We start from the raw sequence: 24,845 nt of genomic DNA, 5'->3' as shown, positions 1-24,845 counted from the left end.
GATTATATATACATGTATAAATAACAGTTGTTGCATTGTTCCAGGAATCATAAGGGATGAATCCAAAAAAACACTATAAAATATCCCTTTACTTTTGAAAATTTCCTAAGAGCATTTATTTCATTATTTGTTTGTCCACATTTTGGAGAGAAAAGAATGATCACATCATGTACCTCAGGGAAGGAACAGTGATTAATCTTTGCTGAATTAATTCACTATTCACTATTCATATTAAGTTTCTTTCCTTTCTGTATGAAGTAGCATAGTTCTTCAGTTTCTGGGTTTGTTTTTGCCTACCTTTTTACCTGAGAAAAAATGTTGATCAACATGAGGGCAGTGTATGCGTATGTTTATTTATTTGATTTGTCAATCCTTACAAAATAATAGGTATAAGTACAAACATGTGTAAGAATACAGTAAATAGGTACGATTAAATGGGGACATTAGGACAGGGACTGGAGGCACGATGGTGCACTTATGCACATACATACATACAAATATACACATAAACAATATAACTGATAATAGGTACAAGTGGGCTTAATCTAGTTTACCAGAATATTAGCGACACGATTCTCACATATTGCTAAAGCACCTTTGCTTCAGAAAGCGCATGCGCGGGACAAGCCCCCCCCCTCCTTTTTTTTTTTTTTTTGTACTTGAAAGGTACAGTAACAAACCTTTTATGCATGTGTGGAACGATGGTAACTGCGTTATTCTAATTCCCTCCCCCCCCGTAATAGAAGGCGGGGTTTCTCCGCTTCAAGGAACAAGCCCGCCGCCTTTTTTTGCGCATGCGCATGTTTTGAACCAGCCTCGCCCTGCCAAGGCGTTAAAGATCACACATACTTCCTGCTTGTCCTCTTTTCCTCCCTTTGGGAGACGCATGCGCAGGCTGGTGTTCTCTCCAGTTTCCCAGAGCGCTCAGCGCGGTGAAGAAGCGTCGGTCGCGGGCTGGAGGCATTTTGTGTCCTGGATATCGGCAGCGAGAGGAAACGAGCGAACGAGAGAGCGACAGACAGACAAGATGGCGGCGGCCGAGTGAAGCGCCAGTTAGTGGCGACGGACGGACAGACTCGCTTGGGCTTTTATTTTCCCTCTTTCCCTCCTTTCCCCCCTCCTCCGAGACCCCCTTCTGTTCCTCAGAAGGGGAAAAGCGCGCTGTCAGCCGGGAAATTGCGTGGGACGTCCACCCTTCGGAGCGGCCTAGCGCGATCCAAGCCGCCGAGATCGAAGCCCCTTCACCTTCTTCAGTCGTCCCCTGCCCCGTCCCTAGCCGTGGTCGAGCAGGAGCTCCCCGTGGAAGAACTCGCGGGCTCTCAAACGCGTGGGAAATAACCCCTATCCCCCCATCCCCTCCGTCGCCATGGCGAGCAGCAGTGGCTCCAAGGCCGAGTTCATTGTCGGGAACAAATACAAGCTGGTGCGGAAGATTGGTTCGGGCTCCTTCGGGGACATATACTTGGCCATCAATATCACCAACGGGGAGGTAAGGGCCGACCGGTGCCCGGGCCTTTCCTTTCTCCTTCCTTTCGATGTCCTATGCCTCGCCAGTGGGTAGAGGTCGCCTTCAGTCAGGCGGGGTTCACGTGCCGGGCTCCGGATCCGGCCCCGGGTGTCCGTTGCGTGGGAAGAGTGGCGAGGTGGCAGGCGGGGGGGGGGAGGTGAAAAGGAAGCAAGCAAGCCGTTTCTCTCGAAGTGGAAGCTCTCGTGGACTTTTGTCCCAGGTTGCACTTTATTTTGAGGTCTTTGCCGTCTTCCTCTCTAATTCGGTTTTGGAGAACCTACTGTTCCCGTGCTTTCATTTTGCATTTTGGTAACGTTTAAAGCAAAATGCCGAATACTTTTCTGCCAGATAGAAATTTAAAATTATATGGGCAGAGGATTTTTAAAAAAAAACAACAGCTAAGATTGTGGGATTGCAGTGTTTTAATTCAAAGGATCGAGAAGTGCCCCTTTCCCATACAAAATGCTCATGTTTTGTGTAGGGTAGTTGATGTATGAAGTAAATACATAACGGATAGGCGCTCTGGTTATTTTCTGGGAACCAGTAAAAGTACTCTTGTAGAAAGATTGTGGGTTTTTTTTTTTCATGTTGTCATCCTGATCTAGTGTTTCCCGCCCCCCCTCCAAAAGGACATATTTTAACATATTCCGAGTAACTTTAGATGCCCGATAGCATTGTTTTTGATAATGGATTTCTGTACAAGTATTGTGTAGAATATACTTGCAGAAGTTAATCCTGGGGATGATGCAGATCATGTTCCCTATTCTCAGTTTTTGTGAAGTAGTAAGATGTAGTCCTCCTAATTAGTAGGACTGTTGACCCCCATGTCTCCTTTTCCACTGTAGGAAGTAGCTGTGAAGTTAGAATCACAGAAGGCCAGGCATCCCCAGCTGTTATATGAAAGCAAACTATACAAGATTCTACAAGGGGGAGTTGGCATCCCTCATATAAGGTAAGAACTATAGCTTTAGGCAGGTGGAATATTTACTACTTTTCTCTTAAAGGATCAGTTTACTTTGTTCTATGTTAGAGGAAGTGTTATGTGTTACCAAATGTCATGATAAATTACCTGTATAAAAGATATTGAGAGCTTATTTTCCTTTGGCTGCTTCATAACCCCCAGCCTTCAAGCCCCCAACTAAATTCTCTGATCATTTTCTAAAATACAGGGGGTAGCTGGCAACTCCTGGGATGTACCAATAGAAATGGCTGCTCTCTTTTGTGTTTTTGTTCCAACATGTCTTCCTCCTTTGCTGAGAAAATGGCGGATGTCAGTACTTTAACATTCCTGAGAAGTAGGGCATGATATTTCTTTCTAGTCCCTTTTAATAATAATAATGAGATATTCAGAAAAATGGGCTTGTGAAGATGAGGGAGAGGAGATAGTGGAAGCCCCTTTCTGTTACTGAGAAGACCATACATCACTGAACTACTCTTGTTTGAAGCAGCTGTTTTTTACTCTTTGAAAATCAATACTTTTCTAGAATCTTATTTTGAGTTATATTTAAATGCTTGATTTTGGAAATGGAAAGAATTTAATATCTAGTCAAGGGGAAATGCATTAAAGATTCAAGGAATATTTTCATAAAAATACTGTATGGTGTCTGAAACTTTTACAACTGTTGATCTGTGCCATGGATATCTGAAAAATATTTGGGGTTTAATATTGAATATTACTGCTATTACATTAAAACATGGAAATATGCAGATTGTTAAAGAAACTGCAAATTTTCTAAAATCTTTGTGGAAGAATTTTTATTTCTCTTACATGATACATACTGTGTTATGTGTCATTTATATCTAAGCTTGTGTGTGTGCTGGCAAATCTTGATTTTTTTTTTAAAAAGTTGCTACTTGGATTTATTCTGAATTAATTTTTGATGTATAAATAACCTTTGTCATTTTAAACTTCAGTAGGAAATGTTGATATCTTTGCCTTTAGAGGAGGCTTGTATAGTTGTGAGGAAGGAAGTATAAACTGCAAGGAAGTATGACATAAAGATCTGTCTTTTACAGAATGAATATGGGATTATTTGATGACACATTCATGTGAAGCAACTACTCCCTCTAACTCAGCTGTAATTGCACTGCTTAATTGTGATAAAATTTTGTGTCTTGTGTAACAGATTTTTATGTTCTGTCTTTTGTTATTAATGTTGATAAAATGCTCTGCTCAGGCCTGTCCTATATTAAATATAATTATAATTCTGCATCTAGCTGATTTTGCTTAAAAAACAGTTTCGATTTGCAGTACAGAGTTTGTAAGAAAAATTGCAGAGGCATGTAAACTATTTAGCTGTCTTGAATGTATTGTGTACACTTCAAGGAAATTGATATTTAAATAAGTTAAAAAGATATATACAACATATGATTTGATAAATTTATTAACAAAGACTTCATACCAGTCTTAATAGATACATTTAGAATGGAACAAAACATACTTTCAAAAAAGATAAACAAAACAGTTTAGACAGAATAAAACACATTACTAAATTTTGGTTCAAATTGCAAAACAAAACATGACTGATTTGAGTGGAAGAGTATTTTCCCTTTCAGCATGGAGTGTTATACTTGAATTTTTCTTTCTAGACTGGTAGAGCTGGAAGGACCTGTTGTGCCCCTATTGCTATTGATTTAGACTAGGTAGGGTGATCTGGAGGTGAAGTTTTGGGACAAAGTAGGAGGTATTTTAAGGAACTTATTTCCTCAACTGTCAAGAAAGTGAACTATTTTTGATAAAGATTCCTGTAGGAAGTCATAGTTCATGTACTTTGTTACATGTATAACTTTATTAGTAAAGCAAGATTATATATAAATGATTTGCTTGGTTGTTTGAACATAGGCTCAAAAACATAGTTTTTGTTTATGCGATCATTTTGAAAGGCCAAAACAAGTTCTGATTGGCTTGCTGATCTGTTATCTTAATTGCAGTGGTAGTCTCTTGTGTGTCTGTGGTGACTTCAGATCTACTTAAAATTCAAAATACTATGCTAATTAGCTTGCTAGGCAGATTGACATGTATTCTGTTACTTCTTTCATACTTTCATGTAGTATTGATTTAGTAAGCAGTGCATTTTGCTGTAAAGAGATGTTCAAACTTGTGAATTTTGTTTTTTGATGTTATTTAAATGTAAAAACAAAAATTCTTTGCTCAGCAGGTACGTAAATATGACTTTGATTATTTATATATTTTTTATTGCTTCTGATGTAAAATGCAATTTATTTTTAAGATGCAAATACTGGCAATCAGGGATAGCAGCTTTCTTATATATGTGTTTCTCAGGGTGGGGCCTCTTTCCTGAGCAACAGTTCCCTCCCTGCCTTTAATGTTCTACTAGGTAGAAATTGCGTTTTTTTTCTTGTTTGCTTTTGGGTGCTAGGAAGTAAAAGGGGGTAATCTGTAGGCAAACCTTTAAATATTGTTTCCTGAAAGAATGTTGCTGACTTTGTGGGCATGAGTAGATTTAGACATACACAATTTAGATTAAGAAGGGGTTTATTTTGAAACAAATCCAATTTGAGTTATTGGAGTGGCCTTCATTTTCCGCTCATCTCCTGCCTTGGTGGTGATAATTAATTTGAAAAGGGATATATGGGAGATTGCAGTCTATGATGATGGTGGTTGTTTTTAGCATCTGTCTTGCTTGCTGGGTCCACTTGGTTGCTTTGTGTTTGTTCCAACAGCAAGGACATCAGTGCATGAGTTGATGAAGGGCTTGCTTTGTCACAGAGCTGGCGCTCTTTGGGGCACTAGGAGAAAGTGATTGGCCAAGGTCATCCACTAGCTTTTCTGCCTAAGGCAAGACTAGAATTTCGATCTCCATGCCTAATCCAGATCTTAAGCACTATAGTATACTTGCTCTCAAAGTAAGATCTGTGGTGCTTTTACTTATAAAGGGAGAAGCTGATAATTTCTTTTACAATTTTTCTTTAAGCATCTTCCAAAGAGAGAAAAAAAGGACGCATTGTACTTGAATTCCTGTAAGACAGTATGAGGAGAATGAAACATATACTTCCATAATGGGGAGTGTTCTAAAACTGTTAAATACTTTTTCTCCTTTCTCCCCCCTTCTCCCTCTGGCTTGTTTGTAGCACTCAACATAGAACTATTTATTTGATTTTGCAATTCTGAGATAAAAAGAAGGGTGCTGGGGTCTTTGTTTCTATTATTTTATGTAGCTGAAACAGTCACAATGAAATATGGGATGCTAGTCCTTGTTTAGTTTTGTCAGATCAATTGAGATATTGTCTTAAGAATGTCTAGTCTTTCTAAATGCAAGTGAGATTTTGCCTTAATGTTTATATCATAATTGGAGAGTATACAGTTGCTTAGAGAAATATATAGCATTGAATTACACAAGACTAAATTTGAATATTGTATAATTTTGTCTGTGTTCTAAATGTTGAATAAACATTGTTAGTTACATTTATTGAGTGGATTTATACTTTTATGTACACAAAGATAAAACATTTTTGTTAGATCTATGATTTATTTTAATATAAAATTGTAGTTTATAAAACTTGGTTTGTGGCATAGCATGATGTTAGGACTCAGCAACTCTAGCTTATTTAATAAACTATCGAAAGAACACTTACTTTTTTCAGATATGTGAATCAAGTTTGTTAGATCTGGTTATTCAGGCATGGAGAAAGAAAAACCTATTTTGATTTGGTTTAATGTCTAAATTGACAGTGCATTTTTTCAATTATCTATCATAGTTAGCATCTGGTGAGTTTTCAATTCTTTGGTTAGCATTTAAGTTTATATTGACAAACAATGCTGTTTTTTCAAAGAGTAATATGGTAAGATGAAATTAGAAGAAGGAAAACAAAAGCATACTATTGGTGCACTTGGAAACTCAAGATTGTAGTTGATACAATTAATTTGTGCTCTTTTCCCTTGTATATAACATTTTCTTGAGATTCTCAGCTTATAGGAGTTGACAGCTTTAAAATACTTATAATTCATAGTTATGCATATAATTATTGGATGAATATGCATAAATAACAAAAATCATTGCTATACAAATATTAAATTCTTAAATTATTTTTAACCAGCATTGGTTAGTTTTTAATTCTGTTCGGTATTTCTGTATTTTGACTTGTTTACATTCTTGTAAGATGATTTGAAGGTCTTTATGTAATCAGCTGCAATTAGAATACAAATAGGTAAGCATTTATTTTTGGCTGTTGATATTTATTGAAGAGACTATACTGAACACAGAATAGCAAAAAATTGTTTCTTCAGTGATGCTAATAATTTTGCATTGTCAGTTACTTGAAATGAAACAGCAGAATCTGTTCTATAACACTGACAGTTTTTCCAGAATGTTATGCACCATAATTTGGAAATTGCAAACTTGTTTATGAGCAATACAAAGTATATTATCTAAGCCTGTATTCCAGTGAAAACCTGAAAATAACATTTCCAGTCCTAAATTGTACCACATGTGATTCCTTCCACATATGAATTATGAATAAAATAGTTCATTAAACTGCAAGTTGTTAAAATTGTGTGGCAATATAGTATCAGGATAAAACTGCATTGTCATTGCTTTTTTTAAAAAAACAAATTTTATTAATTTTCAAAGACAATACACAGACAAACAAAACATAAATCATTAGAACATAGAACATCTTTTCTAAAAACTGCTTAACAAAACAAATAAAACATCTTATTTAAGTACAACATAATTCTAAATTATCACGTTTCCATACACAATTTAATATGCATCTTATATATTCAACTTCATATCTTATTACTCTTTTCCAACTTCACACTGTTTCTTCCTTTATTTCTGTTCAATTTTATTCATTAAACTTATACTTTCATCTATTTCATATTACTATATTTCGTATTATTACTGTTTCATATGTTCTTATCCAACGTCATTAATCCTCAATAAACAAATATAAACAAACAAAATACATAACATAAAAACATAAAACTTCTTTTTAGAAAGCAGCTTAACCCTGGGTTATAACTTTTTGTACAAACGTAAATCAAATTCATGCTCACCTTCTATACTATTTCATATCTTATTTAACATTCTATATTTTCCATATGTCTTTTCCCCTTTTTTCTCTCTCTTAATTCTATTTTATTTATTTAATCTCAATTTAAATCATTATACTTGTATCTTTTGTCCATTCTTTTTCAATTATCTATTTATCTTTTCTCTTTAACACAAACTTTTTCCTGTAATCACTGGTTGAAGTATGACACCTTTCTATCTTTCCCCCAAATTTAACACTTAAAATAATACATAGTTTCTATTCTGATTCTGCTTAGTACATTCTACATAACATTTTAAAATATAAAACATAATAAGCTTATAGTATATTAAAAATAATGTTCCATAACAAATTAATTAATTAAACACTATTAATTAAATCTTACACATTTTACACATTCCCTACAATATTCTATTAACACATATGTTATTCCAATTTTCTAACTATTTCAAATACAAATACTACAATACAATCTTATGTACTTTTGCAGAATCTCTTTTTAGATTATATTTTACCCTTTATCTCTGAAAAAAAACCTGATTATTAGCATCTTGTTTTAAGCCTTTATAACTTCCCTTCACTTTTTCCCTCCCTTCCTTGTGAAATCTAGCCTTTTTACCCTCCCCCCCTCAATCTCCAGCCTTTTAGTCTCCCCTCTCTGTTGTATTCCTCTTTTCTGTTGCTTTCTGACATTATATCGATTTTTCACCTTATTTTTCCTTTTTTTGGTTGTTTTTTTAGAACTTAAATTCTCCATTTTCTTTTCCTTTTTACCCTTTTCTTATTTAAAATCATATGTCCATTAAAGATGGCTTCTTCTTCATCATCCCAGCCTTCTTCTTGTTGCATTTCCTGAAAAGTAGAAATCGCCATTTCTAAGAAGCAAAAAATAGATCCAAAGGAGCCCTTGCCGCCTTCTTCCTCTTCTTTTAACTTTTCAAATTGCATTTTCAGTTCTTCAACAGATACCATTGTGAAAAATTTTTTAAACAATCCAAATGTTTTCTTAGTCTTTCAAAAGATAGTTCACAAAAGTCCCAAAGTCATCAAGCAATCAAAGTCAGCACAATCAGCACAGTCTGTTTTATTTAGCACTTTCTTCTCCTTTCTCTTCCTGGGGTAGAATTCAATTACACAATTCCAAGGTATTTTTTGGAAGTTTTATTGCAATTTAATCTCTGATCTTATAAAACTCCAAGCAATCTCCTTCAACAAACCTTGGTATAAATCATTTACCTCTCTTCCTTCCCACTTAAAGCAAAAAGATTTTAATTTTTAAATGTCAGTGTTTAGAAATCTAATGTCCCCTTGGCTTTAATTTTCAAAGTTAGTACCTTCTGCTGCCAAAGCGGATATTTCCGGTTTCCATCTGCTGTCTCCGTAGGGAAGGAGAGTGAGGAGAAAAAAAAGCTTTCACTTTCAACCGCAGCTTTACGATCTTCTGGGAAACAATGTATCACTTAAAGAGCCAAAGTTCCAGGGTATTCAGATGTTGATTGTCGTCCCGGTTCAGCCAAAAGCTTTCAGTTTCTTCACTTCCTCCTGCACAAAACTTTTCTGGCTGAGAGGTTCTTTGTGGCGGCCATTGCTGACCGCCGCTCCACCACCTTTGGAAAAGGGAGTTAAGCCGGCTGGGGAAAGGGGGTGCAATATTCCCAGACCCCTGCCCGGATCTCCCCTCTCTTCAGTTATCCCTACAGGATAACTATAGCCTCCCAATCCAATTGGATCGAAGGCACTCCAGCAGCGAGCGCAGCAGGGATCACACACACACGCAAATTCCTGCCGCCTCCAAAGCCTGACAAACCAGAACTCTGCATTGTCATTGCTTTTTAAGCACCAACATTTTCTATCAAAACATTTGTCATTTAAGTTAATGAGAACTGAAAGTTTTTGGTGACTACAGGATGTTAGAGTTGGCACATAGAAAATGTAAAATAGAATGAATGGGATATAGACTGGCACATCTTGGAATGGCCAGTTGGAATTCTGAATAGAACCTCTCTCCATGGTGTAACATTTTTTTCTTAATGTTCTGGTCTCTAATTAGTACAGAAATGGTTTGTGCATTTTGTATGTCAAAAACTAGAATTCAGAAAACAACACATAAGCTAAGAAAACTTTCCTGAAACCATCCTTGTTTTTGAAATATTCTGATACCCTCAACATTGTTTATGTCCTAATTCAGGGAGTAGTATTTTGGCAAGAGGAAATACTAGTGCTGTAGGCTAAAACAGAGATGTAAACCCCCACCCCAAAGATGACATTGGTATTTTCATGTTGCCAAAAAGATTAAGTAGACATGTTTAGGAGTTAATTAACCAAGACAATTGAGAATACAAATTTAATAAGGATTAGAAAGCTACAATCTTAGATAATAAGAAAAATATCAAAATTAAATCTAAAACAAAATAGTAACATGGTAATTTGGCAAAAAGTGAGATCCATCCAGCACCTAGTGACTAATAATTTTGTAACAAAATGGCATGTTTTATACCTAAATAAAAATGAAATGTGATGTCTAACTTTGTTTTGGTTGCCATTATATATTGTAGTGTAGTAGAATTGTTTATTTGTCATTATAGTTTAATAAATTCTACAACTATTGTCTGATGATAATTTTGATTACATATTTGGGATGTAAATAAAGTTTTAAATTGAAAAATGCTGAAATAAAATTATAAGTGACAATTCTTTCCATAACTAGGAATAAGCAAATTTGATTGAATATTGGAAGGCTTCCAGAATTGTCTTTTTGCCTTTGTATTGCTATTATGGGGATATTAAGCCAGGACTATCCGTATACCAAAAATGTCTAGCAAGGTTTTTGCAATGTCTAGAGCATTTGATACTATTTACAGGGAGTAAAATCAGCCATATTATCAAAAAGGTCCATTACCACCAAACTTTTGCACTTCTGAAATATCAGTAATATAATTCAGGAATCTGTCTTGCAAATGAGTGGAGTGGTTGAAACTAAAGGGGCAATTTAGCAGCAGTGTACTTGGTTTGGTAACAGACATCACAGGCGAACATGTCTTTAAAATACACTCTCACTCTTGACCGCCAAAACTTTGAGTAGAAGATGTAATCTTCTGAACAGTTCCTATCCTCCACCACATCCTGTAATTTCACTTTCATGATAAAATTGCAATATATCTCCCTAAGGGGAAAAGAACATAAAAAGCACTGTTATCACTCTGTCAGGCTTAAAAGACATCCATCTGAGCCCTGAAAAGTGGATCTTGTAAGTGAAGCTCTACTGCCTGCCACCCTGTCCTTAGCTTCTGCGGAGATCCCTTTCCCAAGTCGAGTGGCACACCAGCCTGCCGCTCATGCAAATCAAGGTGTGCACTCACGCAGCCCGGTTCTGAACAGGCCCTGGTCCAATAGCGGGCCACAGCCTAGGGATTAAAATGTCTCCTTTATTGAAACATTGCTTTATTGCCAGTAGCTCTATTGAAAATAGGAGTTTCAAGTAAAAGGTGCAAGATAAATCTTCACACTTCACCAAAGCCTTTGAATATATCACTTATATTGGCAATATTTTTTCAGAGTTTGAGTTAGCAGCTATGTAGTCACTGTAAAATATTCTGTGAAAGTTGGCAAAGCACAAAAAGTACTGCAGATATTTTAATTTTTCTAGGTACCTGTCACATGTATACATTGAACTTTCGTAGACTATATCTGTCCACTTATATATAGAGAGCAATACCATGATTAGTCTAGGATTAAATGCAGTTTGTTGAAATTTAATACCTTATAACATTCGTTTTTGCATAGATGCTATGACACGTGCCTGACATACTTAGAATGTAGAGAATGGTCTTCTGAAAAACACAGTATCATCCATACAAACTACAAAATCCTTGGCCAACATATCTGAAATTTCAGTTTTGAATCTGGAGAAGACAACAACAGTTAAATAAATCTTAGGGCCATGATGGTGAACCTATGGCACGTGAGCCAGAAGTGGCACACAGAGCCACTTCTTCCAGCACGCGAGAGGTCGCCCAGAAGAGCCCCACTGCACATGCGTATGCTGCTGCCAAACAGCTGATTGTCGGGTATCTGGTATGCATGTGTGGGAGATGCATGTGCAAAGATGCATGGCGAGTGCATGCTCAGATGTGCAGTGGGGGGGTCGTGCAGGGGCCATGGTGGGGGGCCAGCACACATTGCCTTCTGGGTGCTAGCACACGAGTGCAATTTTTGGCACGGGAGCAGAAAAAGATTAGCCACCACTATTCTACAGCATTACTGTGTATTTGCTTTATCAATATCTATGAAATAAGGGTCAAATCCACACAAGAACAGGATTTATTTCATTCATTTTCTGGGATTTTTCAGTGATAATCCAGAACAATTCTGCCAAATCAGCAGTAAATCCTGTTAATATCATTAGATATAATTTTAACCAATCAGAGTAACAGTGCATTGTGTCCACATTTTTAACAATCTCCTGCTTCAGTCCAGCTTGCCTCCAGCTGCTTTTCACAGCTGATAGGTGGAACACTTCTCATAGTTTGTATGATTAAAGAATCCAGAATTTAATCTCATGATGATACATTGGCAATATCTCTAAAACCCTTTTATCTAATTAATCCATTTTAGAGGCATGTGTAATAATGCATAGTTGGGGATATATGATTATATTGTAAATGAATTGTAAAAGACCATTATTTATGTCACATTTTTAGAATGTACTTGCAAAATTGGACCCTACAAAATCTGATAATAACAGAACGATAACAACCGTAAAATTGCATTTATAACTTAGAACTTCGGAATTATGGGGTTTATTTATTTAAAAGATGTACATGACTGTCCATTTCATTTGCCAAATCACCAATAATAAAAGCACTCAAAACTCTAAAAAACAAAAACTCTTATTTCCCAAAAAGGAAATAATTTCCATATATCAACATTCACTTTTGCTGGGCTCCAGCCACATTTTACCCCACTGCTTGCAGGCTCTTAAGTACTAGTAGGTGATGGGAGCATGCTAGGCTTCACAGGACATGATCAGAGTGTTCTGCTTTGTTCTCCACTTTATATCCCATTTTCTAAACCAGCAAAATACTGTTGTATTTCTGTAAAGAAGAATTTTCCTGAAACACATTGTATGTTGCCATTTGGTTAAGTAAGTACTATTGCTGAAAATTCTGAGTCTTTTGATCAAAAGGTTGTAGAATATTTCTATTCAGTTATTTGGTTATTTTCTTCATTTTTATGGACTTGGGGCATATTTAGGTTGTGAAGAGGGGAAAAAAGTATGCTGATCTTTATTGTGGGAATGTCTTATATTACTATAAATCTTGAGAATTTTTAAGCCTGTTTATCTAAATATTTAGTTATTCATTTTATATCCTGTTCTCTCTTCCAATTTTTCTTCATAATAGTAATTTTATATAGAGGTTGGTCTGAAAGATTTATTGGCCTGAAATCATCCTGATTCTCCTAAGTATCTGTGGCTGAGGATAGAGTTGAACCTATATGTCTCCAGTGTTTTTATATCTTAGCCATATTTTTAAAAACAATCCAGAGCAAACAACAGAATCTGTAATTAACCAAAAATTGCAGCCTTCATGCATGGTATTTATTCAACACAAAATGATCAGTAAAGTTCCAGCTATTACAGCATCCCTATGTTCATGTGAACAAAATTTGGCAAGAAGTTCACACTAAATCTGTTAAGCCCTGTTTTGGGTGGTTTTTGCAGTTGTTCGAAGCCTTCAATACTTCATCTGCTTAAGGAAGAATACTGTTCGCCATTTTTAATAATTCTCCAAAGCACCTGAAGGCAGGATAAGAAGCAATGAATGGAAACTTAATCAAGGAGTAATCTAGACCAACCTAGAAATAAGGAGACATTTCCTGATAGAACAGTTAATTAGTGGAATGACTTGCTTCCAGAAGTTGTGGGGTGCTCTCATCATTGAAGGTTTTTAAAAAGGCGTTGGACACCCATTTGTCAGAAATGGTATAGGGCAGTGGTGGCTAACCTTTTTCAGCTCTCGTGCCAATAATTGCGTGTGTGGTCGCTTGTGCTCGCTTGTGTGCTAGCACTCAGAAGGCATTGCGTGCTGCCCCCCCATTCTCCCTCGCACGCTACACGTCTGCGCATGCACACGCAATTCCACCTCGTGCACCCTGCACCTTTGTGCATGCGCATACGACTCCCATGGAACCCCTGTGCATGCTCACCAGATGCCTGACAATCAGCTGTCGGCTGGCAGCATGCATGCGCAGTGGTGCTCTTCCAGGTGACCTCGCTTGCAGGGGGAAATGGCTCTGCCTGCCACTTCCGGCACGCATGGCATAGGTTCGCCAACACAGGTATAGGGTTTCCTACTTGAACAGGAGATTGGATTAAAAGACCTCTAAGGTTCTTTCCAATTCTGTTACTCTACTCTGATAGGTATGCCGCGGAGGGGGGAGGGGGCTAGGATATTTCAAGTAGATCGCAAGTGAAATACATGTAACGGGGGCAATGCTGAGATGGCCACAGAAAAGCAAAGGCAATCTTTTTCACTGATAATATGACCTGGACAAGTAGCCACAGGAGAAAAACAAGGTCAGAGGGAAACCATGCGTAAAAAAAGATTGAGAAATACTTCATTAAGCAACAGTGTTGATCCATTTGCTAAGCATTCCATAGTGAGCTGGTTTTATACTGTTCAAAAGCCAATCTTCAACCCCATGTTTTCTTAAAGACTATATAGTCATTTTACTGTATTCCTTCTCTAAATCCAGAAATGTACAAACTATCTCAATTTATATATTTCTTGGTGATCTGCTGAATAGCAATTATATCGATTCCTTACTGCATTTTACAAGTTGTGTTCATCACTTCTTCTTACATTTTTCAATTAAAATACTGCCCAAATATTTTCCCAGGCATACTAAATAAATTAATCTCATTCAATCTTTTATATTTTTATCAGTCTTGCTACTTTTCCTTTTTGTATGGGAACAAAATCTCTTTATCAGACATAGATGCGCATATGTTGAATAAACCGCACAGATCTTGTATTCTAAAAGCAAATCACATCCGTGCTATAACATTTTTCTAGTTATACTAATTGTGTTGCACCTTTAACATTTTCAGCATTTTCATACCATTGATTAATTTTTTATCCACTCTTTCTTGTGAATACCATTTGTGGTGTTCATTTCTGTTCAACAGTATGTACAGTGTATATAGATTTTTGTGATATGTTTCTTTGGAGTGCAAATTGCAATTGCCTAATACTGTTCGTTCATGGTTTATTTGAAAACATTTGGGGGATGCAAAAACCATAGATTAATCAGTACTTTAAAATAACGGGTTCACTCTAAATGAGAACATGTATTTTAATTTTTAAGATTTATTATAATTCCCCAAATTCACTTTTTTTTTCATTAGAGCAAGTTCCATTGGGGGAAATTTTCCACATTTTTTAAAAAATCATTACATTTTTCTTCCATTATATTCCATTCAGGTTGGCAGTAGCATGCTATTTTTTTTAGAATCCATTTTTATTTTTATGAAATGATATGTGACTATATGATACCAAGAACAATGGGTAAGGCTAGAAAAGTATAGAGAAGCATAATGAATTATGCTGTTGTGTCCCCTTTTCTTTTTTAGTTCATGCTTCTGATTTGACTTGCTATGTCTCTTTTCTGCATAAAGTTTCTTATCCTAAAGAGGCAGTTAAGATGAATATGTATATGCCTACCTCTATAGATTCTATTTGTTTTGTTGCTGAATACTTCTTGACAATTAGGATAATATTCATTATGCTATGGATTTCCAGTGGTTTCCATTCTGGGTTCTTTATTTGGTTTGTACAATAGTGGAAAGCAGTTCTACTTCATGTTCTATGTAATATCTCAGATATTTTAAGGCTCTTTCCCCTCCCCCAAATCTTGACCATTTGTTTCTACCAGTTTAAATGTGTAATAATTTCTTTTTCTGTAAGTAGTTTCACATCATGACTTAGTTGCAGCAAATGTTAGTGTTAACATAAATCTGTGTTAATATTCCAAGTTTAGTAATTGTTGAAAGAACCCCAAAACAACAGAAGATCTTGAGATAGACATCTAAAATAATTATTTAAGTCATTGTACATATATTGTTGCTTTTCATGATAATGAAATAAACTAGCCTCCTAACTACAAAATATCTTCTTGCCTATTTTGACATTTCCTTTAAAGTAATTTAATCATTCAAAATTAGATTATCTGTACACTAATTGAATTATCCAGGTGAGTGAGACTATAACATTGATGCAAGATGCAATATCGTCATGCTACTATATAATTCTTGGCTTTTTCACTGAGAGGGGAAAATGCAAAGGCAGAACCAAACAAGTAATAAAGAAAATTATTAGTCTATATGGATTAATCATTAAATTCTAGGCAGTGTGGATAGTGTGTAATACTGGTCTGTTGCATGATTGGGAATCATATTCTGTGCTATTAATTAGCATTATGATTTTAACTGGGTTTTGAATTTTTTTAAAGAAAACTACACTATTTTCTTGAAATTACCTTTAACAATTTTATGCTATTCAGTTGTATTTAGGTTAATAATAACTAATACTTTTTTCTGTCTCTTTGCAGGTGGTATGGTCAAGAAAAAGATTACAATGTTCTAGTCATGGATCTTCTTGGACCTAGTCTTGAAGATCTGTTCAACTTCTGTTCTCGTAGGTTCACAATGAAAACAGTACTTATGTTAGCAGACCAGGTATGTAAATTCTGCAAATACTCTGCTTGGGAGTACTAGAAGTTCCCTAAAGTGTAGTTTGCTTTGTGTTTTCAAATACATATAAAGTTTACTGGCTTTATAATGTCTGTACTCAAATGAGTATTTGAGTCAGATAGACTGAAAAAATAATATGAATGGGAGATTATCACAAGATTAGCACAAGATTTGTTGGCCAAATCATGAAATACAGAGTATATTATTTCATACTTAACATTGTTTGTTGTCTTTATTAAATCTTAAATTCAAAAAAATAGTTGCAATAATTTTATGTGATATCTCTTCTTGTTTTTATAAAAGTTTTAAGAGTTTTGAAAAGAAAATTTAATAAGAACTAATATAAATGAAAGAAAGGAAAAGATGCAAATGCAAAAGGAAGAAAAGGAAAAGGAAGTACGTTCTGATTTTCATTACAGCAAATATAAGTAAAACTACAAAATTACCTTTTACTCAGTGGTTATAAAGCTGGTTTTTTTTTCTGTTTTGTGCAAATGAATATAGGTGGTTTCCAGTCAGCAATAAATGTAGATAAAAAGAAAGGAAAAGCCTTGCCTTGTTCTTTGTTGTATCTCACTTGGTTTGTTAGAACTCCATTAGCATATATTGCATACCATGTTGTGCCAAAATGCTTTTGTGGCTGTAACTGCCAAATGAAAGATGGTAAATTGAAGCAATGTTAAAAAAGAAAAAATAACCACAATTTTCATTCAGTCCTTCAATGAAGCATATTGGCATAAAGATTCAAGTATGAGAGTATAATGCAAACATTTCAAAGATACTGTATTACAGGTATTACAGAAGAATACCTGTTGAACAGCAGTTTTTCTGCTGTTAATATTTCATTCTTTCTGAATGAATCCAGTCAGAAATATGCTTTGCTTTAAAAAAAAAGCAGCCCTCATTTTCTATGGGAAAACAAGATTGCTATTATGCTACCAAGTTTAATCATATTATTTTGAGGATGAGAGTTGGAAGAATAGTTGCAGAGTTGAGAATAGGAGAATGCATGCAGGCTACAGATGCGCCTATTTTAAAAATTCTCTAGTAGGTCTATGGAAGTGTATTGATCATTTAACATGAAACAGTTACTAAAAGAAATTTAAGTTTTTTTAATATAGAACAGTACATAGACTATACATGAATGACATAACTTGTTTTTCTATGGTCAATAATATGAATGCATATGTTGTACATAACAAAGACTCAAAATGATTAAAGGATTTTATGCAGAGAAACAATGTTTTAGTTCTATAGAATAAACAGGATAGCTCTTAATGTATATTTGTTTTATATTCTGCTTTTATATTTGAGCACATATCCAAGAATGCTGACAAGAAATATAGACACATTTTGCAATCCTGAAAGTTAAAACACATAAAAATTAATAAATTAACAGTTAAAGTCTAGCAAAACGTTTCAGTGGATTTTTTTAAATGTAGGCCATGAAGCAATATAGAACACTCTCTTTCATGCATCAAATAGATATTTAAGAGCTTCTTCAGAAGAGCCTATTCAGCAGATTTCATTGGAAAGACAGGATAATCATCAGCTCTTTCAGGACTTTTAAAGATGTCAAGAATGTGAATAATAGACATCTCTGGAGAGAACTGGAATTTTTCTCTTTCTTTGGATTGCACCAGATCTAGATATAATCCAAACTTAGTTTGTTAAGAACAGCATAAACTACTTCCAGTTCACCAGAAAACTGTTGGACTGAATTGAGATTGGTGTAATCCGGAGGAACAGCATATTAAGAGCAACCGTGTTCTTTTCGCTGATGATGTAAAGCTATTCAACACCACCAACAATACTGCTACCCTTCAAAAAGACCTCGACTATGTATCAGAATGGTCAAACAAATGGCAATTTCAAATCTCAACAAATATGTCTTACATATTGGCAAAAAAAAATATCAGAAAATAAAATACAAGCTGAACAGTCAAGATCTTGTTGATGATCCAAACTCTGTCAAGGACCTTGGAGTACTCATCTCTAATGATCTAAGTGCTTGATCCCACTGTAACTACATAGACAAAAAGGCATTAAGAGTTGTTAACCCAATCCTACATAACTTTTTCTCTGTTAATATCACACTATTAACTAGAGCATACAAAACATTTGCTAGACCAATACTTGAGTACAGCTCATCAGTCTGGGACACACATTAGATATCTGATATTAATACAGTTGAGAAAGTCCAGAAATATTTCACAGGAAGAGTTCTCCACAATTCTACTCGCAGAATACCTTATGCCACCAGACTTGAAATTCTAGACCTAGAAAACCTAGAACTATGCTGCATTCTGTCCAATCTAAATATAGTATATAAAATTATATATTGTAATGTCCTACCTGTCAATGAATACTTCAGCTTCAACCATAACAATACAAGAGCACACAACAGATACAAACTCAAGGTAAACTGCACCAAACTTGATTGCAGGAAATATGACTTCAGCTACAGACTGGTTAATGTCTGGAATACTCTACCTGACTCTGTGGTTTCTTCCCCAAATCCCAAAAACTTCAACCTTAGACTGTCTACTATTGACCTCACCCCTTTCCTAAGAGGTCTTTGGGGGCATTAATAAGCGCACCAACATGCCTACCGTCCCTGTCCTATTGTTTCTTTTTATTTTTCTTATATTCATTTCGTGTACTCATAGCTATGTTATACCTGTTATCTTATAATCGCTTGACAAAATAAATAAAATAAAGAATAAAATAAAACAGCAGGGTTCAGAGCTGCCTGAATATTCCATTTTCTTAGTGTAGATTTTGTACATGTCTGATTAATATTAATAGCTTAAACTGCATTTAGTAAGCAAACAGCAACCAATAAACATATTTCAATCTTGACATCATGTGATCCCTGTACTTTGCAGCATTGTACTAATTACAGCTTCTGGGCAATGTTCAAAAATGGCCGTAATGGGGGAAAAGAATCAGTGGTCATAATAGGAAGTAACATAGATATCCACCAAGAGATAGATAGGTGGATGGATGGATGGATTACAGTTAGACCAGCAACTGTAATTGTATAAATGCACTCTTGTCATGGTCTGTGAGAATAACCTTGAAAGACGAGAGCAAAAGGCACAGCCTTGACAACTATCATGCAAAAGATATCTCAGCCCACAGAAGGAAAGAGGGCAGGCGAAGACTCTCAGAAGGGACCCACCCTAGAAAGTAAAAGTAATAGGGGAGAAGTGCTTTCCAAATTGTAAGGTTATGTTATTATAACCTTACAGAAAAGGTGTTGGTACTCATCTACCACATTATTGGAATGTGGTATGCTTCAAAGGTACAGAATGGTTCTTGGAATTGAATGGTTAAGAAGCAATGATTGGACTCCATTCAATTTCTTATTTAAACAATCCAGAAACTATTGCCAAAGCCTGTCATATACAAGGATAATCCAGTAACACCATGTTTTAGGAAAGAATAAGTACCTCTTGAAATTTGACATTAGGGTCTGCCTGATTGATTTGCTAAACCAAGAGAAGCAAGATTTAAATATATTTTGTGAACATGATATTTACAAACCACAGAGAATCCATAATAAAAAAGAACATTTGGTACAGTTGAGGGCCATGAAATGGATGGGATCATAATGCTTATGTTCATAAGGCAAAATTTTGAGGGAGGTTTGGAAACTTGAATCTTTCATTTCAAAATGGTAGGAAGCTGCACTATTTGCTGTAGTCATGATGAGAGAGGGCAAAAGAGTCACATGTTTATCCTTGCTACGGACTATGCCCACCAGTCCTATCCCATAAATGCCTCTTCCGTCAGCTAAGTCTCAATAATGCATATCAAATCAGTGCTTTGAATGAAATTCAGTTCTGGATAATAAATGCTTAAGCAACAACAGATATGTGACACTGAAGAGTTGGATATTTTCTTTAGAAAATTGTCTTCATTGTCACCTTGATCTCTTTGGGTAGATGATAATCTGAAAAGAAGCCCATTGTCCAATACATATAATAAAATTGGAGTTCTTATACCTTTTCTTACTAGCTATTACTTTGAGTATGCATGCATCCATGCCATTTCCCAGTCTTAATTTTTCCTGTATCTGCCTAATGGAATTCATACTAGCTCTGATTTGTTTGTTTATTAAATGTATGTTGCCCCCTACTTGCACATGGTGGCTGATAGAACTAACAGCCTAAATACCCACATTAACAGCTCTGCTCCATCCTAGTTCCAACATAACTTTCACACTGAGTTAAGCTTCCTCTACAGTAGCTATGCTGGCTGGAGAATTCTGGGAGTTGAAGTCCACAAGTCTTAAAGTTGCCAAGTTTGGGGACCCTTGCTCTATAGCAAGGTTTGTTTGTAGCATCGGACTCAGACATCTGATACAATACTAGACAGATGGTTTTTGCAAAGTGCCCAGAGTGAAAATAACTGATTTTGTGGGAAAGCTGTTTTCCACAGGAAGGTATTAGACTAATGTATAGGCCAGGGGTCCCCAAACTTGGCAACTCTTAAGACTTATGGACTTCAACTCCCAGAATTCTCCAGCCAGTATGGATAAGATAGTGTCCCTTTTCTCATTATATGATATTGAAAAGCATTCATTTACAAAATATTGAGTCAGTTTATTAACTGGTTTAAATTATTTTCAGGTAATAGGATTGATGCAAACACTTTTGAATTATTATTGAAATCATATCTGAAATGCTTTTAAATTTGACCAATTTTCTTGTTTACAGATGATCAGTAGAATTGAATATGTGCATACAAAGAATTTTATACACAGAGACATTAAACCAGATAACTTTCTAATGGGTATCGGACGTCACTGTAATAAGGTTAGTCTAATACTTTGTTTGCATGAAAAAAGTTATCATAAAATACAGTTTATTGAAAAGTTGTGCTGCTTGAGTTAGCTATTGGTTAATAGTATTTATCGAGATGAGATTTTAAGTCATACTACTGCACGCAAATCATATGATCTCAGCCTTTGTTCAGACCTTAATTAAGGAAATCGGTATGTTATATAGCCTATATTTCTTTGCATACTTAAGTTCCTTCTATATAAATATCCTATTATTCAAAATCAATGCATTACAGTAGCACAGCTTGCCATAAACTGTGATTTTGTATTGTTTGCTGTATTTACTAGCATGGTGGATCTTGACTTCCAGTTACCTAGATTTTAATTGAGTAGAATCAACTTATAAAGAAATTGGATTGTAATACTGCAGAGCTTTGTTTATGCAACTGTGTTCTGTGCAATCACAAGCCTGTGGAAGTTCAGAATGCAGTTAATGGGTAGGTATAGGTTAACATTTGCTTACTGAATTTTAATATTTTATTGGATTTTAAGTGGGGGTAGAAGGGGATGATAGAAATTGAGCTGGAAATGCATGTTTTCTTTTGAAACTTTTGGTTGGAAATATTCTTGGCTAGCTTGTGAGTAAACTTTGTGATACTTTACACTGAGCTCGAGCAGACAGGCAGCATTGGCAATGCATTTAAGCATGCTGTGAAATAGAAATTCTGAAGTTTGGGGAAATGTATGTGAACTGAATCTATATTGGCAGAAACATTCCCATACAGATTGGTTCTTCATAAGCCATCAGTGTTTACCTTTTTGATATTTTTAGCTATAAAATGTTACCTTTGTTTGCCTGTATGAATGCCAACTTGGAGCCATTACTTGAGAGCAAAATCAAACCAACAACCAACCACCTGTTGAATTCTGCTTTAAAGGCGTTCAGTGAAGCATTAAACAACTTTGGGGAGTTGGAGTGAGAAGAAATTGCAAAAGTCAAATTTAAAAGACACTGTCAGTCCTATTTCTATTGAACTTTATCTCTAAATTTCACATTCTTGTTTCTTTAATACAGTCCTTTAATTATCTGACAAGAACTGGAAGTACAATTAGAAAAAAATTAAACCAGTCTTGATTTGATATTTCCTCTCTTTGGGGGCCATTTCTCCATATACTTTGACAGTTATAGTGAGCTGGCATTGCAACATTTTATTTGTTTTCTTATGTGGAAATGTCTGAAAAATGTTGTGCTTTGTTAGGTGACTGATAGTGTCACGTTGGATGATGTAAAAAAAGGACGACATTTTTCAGTCCTAGCAGCCATTTAGATAAGAGTGACAAGCATTAATTTTTAGATACCCATTCGATGTTACAAATAATCCTATACATAAGATTATAACCCCCTTTGTTTAATCCACACAGAATTTAAAGCTTTAAAAGTGTGAAATCAGCAGTTTCTTTAAACATTGATATGGTTTAAAGTTTTCATCCTTTTACCAAAAATACAGATGGATTTTATATCACATGTCTATTGTTTTATAAGACACATGGTATTTAGTGATGAGGCTGTTTTGTTAATCATGTTCCAATAAATTGGGTTGATAATAAACTAAAATATAGGCAATAAAATTGGAATGCTTTATTTCTAAAATTTATTTTTAAATGTTATGTGTTAGGAATTGTCTTATTCCTAATATATGATCTTCTTTGAGCCTCTCCTACAATAAGCCCTGCATGCTTACGAAAGTGAATTTAAGGTGACTAAATGCCTTCTACCTCTTCCTTACTGAAGATTTATTTCCCACATGTTGTTTGGGGGAAGGGCAGTACATATGTAAAAGCCAAAATTTCTTTTTATTAAGCCAAATATTGCCATTGCTATCCCTGTTCAAGGCAGTGTCATTTTAAAGTGGCATGCTCAAATTTATCTTGCCACGTCTAAATTTTTTCTGTATCATACGATTCTCCATTGGAAAACTGTAGTGCTTGGTGGAAGAAGGATGGCATTTGGCTACCCTGTTCTTTCTCTAACGCCTCGGTGTTGCCTGTCTGCGCCAGCCATTGTTGCAATGTAAGCAATACTGTTTGATGCACTGCCACCCTCTATTGTTTGTTCAGTGTTTAGAATCTCCAGTGGGGAAGAGGAAAAGAAGCATGACTGTTAGTACTTCTCAGGACCCATCTTTCTCAGGATTAAACCAGGTCTGAAACTGTCTATTCCAACCTCAATCCCAACTCATATGCATTTTATTTTATTTCGGAAAACATGTAGATTTGCAAAAAGCACCTTATGTTGGCATTATTCAGACATACTTGGCAAACATGTAACATTACTAAGCGCCTGTTGTAAGATATCTTCTTTTATCCATGTTAATATTGTTAAGGATAATGGCCCAAACTTTGTATTAACCCTAGAAGAATAGCTTTGAGTTCTAAAATATGACAAAGGAGGATATAGAATGTATTGTGAAGAATTAGAGATGCCTGTGTATGCCCGGTCTGTTAGTAGGTCTTGATGAGATTTGTCTCCCTTTTCATTAATGTGATCAGTATGTTTAGGAAAAATGCATTTTGGATGGGGAGAATCGAGACTTACTATACTTTCTCCAAAGAACATGCTTTGTTTCCAGCAGTAAATTTAAAACAAAAGAAATTGAGTATAGATCAAGAAACTAAGGTAATTGTATCTTATTAAAAATTTACCAAATTTTAGTTAGTGATTTCTGAGCTCCTTAAACAGCTGTTTATTAAACATGAATTTTGCTATGATACTTTGGGCCCATGAATTTAGAAATGTGGCAATTGGAATAGGTTTCATTACATGCAGCTTCCTTTTATGCTGTGTTGTGGCTCCAATTACAGTATCTATCTAATTTACAATATTGGAACTTTTTCAAACTTCAGTATAGCCCCAGACTCCGTTTTAGGATTTCATAATATATCTCTTTGCATAGGAGGAGAATATTAGGAGACTGGTCTCAGTTGTCGTAGGAGTTTGCTATTTACAGAAGAACAAGAGATTAAACAAGTCAGCTGTTTGAACTGGATTGCTTAATCATGGTTTATTTCCATGCATGATCCTTAGTTTGTATTTAATAAAATAGTTTTTTGAAAAACTGAACCTGAAGTGAAACAAACCTTAAAAAAATAAAGTTGGCTGAAGTCCTTTTCTTTATTGTGGGGGTGGGGGGTGGGGTGAGATACAAGGCAGAAAGGAGACTCACTGAGTTATTAAGAACCACTTGGTTTGATCTGGTCATGGCAGAAATGTTTTAGTATCACATAATAATTGAGCCAGTGTGAAGACTGTGTCTGTCCTATGCTAATTAACAGGAAGTGACACTTGTTCTAAAATTGATTTAGCTAAATATAAAATAGATATATTTTGTACTATGAATAACAATATCCTTTTTGTGTTAAAATGTGCTATCTTGGAGAATAAAATAGTACAAATAAGAGCCTTTATTCCAGTGGAAATAGCAGAAGCACTTTGCCAGTTTCAGATTGGAACCATTGAATTTCCCTTCCATCATTCCAGTTCTGACTGGCTTTCCTTATTTATTCTGAAACTAAATCAGCAAGATTCATGCAGGCTTTCATGGGGGATGGAGGAGTAAATTAGGAAGATGTGAAGGCAGTAGCTTGGAGAAGTGTGGTTTATTGGGTGGAATAGTATTATATTTAATCTCAAAAGTAATATCCTCACTTGTCAACCAAAGCAATTTAAGAGAGAGTATTATTATGTTGCTAGGTAACTTTGCTCCCTAGCATTTTCCCCAGTA

The 24,845-nt window shown here is 35.4% G+C and overlaps 1 protein-coding gene across 6 annotated transcripts in view; it reads left to right on the top strand.

Moving 5' to 3' along the window:
• Positions 1-909: 909 nt before the first annotated feature.
• Positions 910-24,845, top strand: part of CSNK1A1 (casein kinase 1 alpha 1) — a 38,449-nt gene continuing 14,513 nt past the window's right edge. For 3 of the 6 annotated variants that reach the window (XM_026696363.2, XM_026696361.2, XM_026696360.2), the window contains exons 1-5: positions 910-1,489; positions 2,353-2,459; positions 16,133-16,259; positions 20,999-21,097; positions 23,182-23,265. In XM_026696363.2, the coding sequence (XP_026552148.1) occupies positions 1,367-1,489; positions 2,353-2,459; positions 16,133-16,259; positions 20,999-21,097; positions 23,182-23,265 (540 nt within the window). In that variant the 5' untranslated portion in view covers positions 910-1,366. The remainder of the gene's footprint in view (positions 1,490-2,352; positions 2,460-16,132; positions 16,260-20,998; positions 21,098-23,181; positions 23,266-24,845) is intronic. The other 3 variants (XM_087924542.1, XM_087924541.1, XM_026696364.2) reach the window with 1 other exon arrangement.

Source organism: Pseudonaja textilis, chromosome 2, assembly GCF_049901715.1.
Source record: "Pseudonaja textilis isolate UNSWEBS1 chromosome 2, rPseTex1.2, whole genome shotgun sequence".
In the NCBI taxonomy this organism is placed as follows: domain Eukaryota; kingdom Metazoa; phylum Chordata; class Lepidosauria; order Squamata; family Elapidae; genus Pseudonaja; species Pseudonaja textilis.
This window is presented reverse-complemented; position numbering and strand designations above follow the sequence as displayed.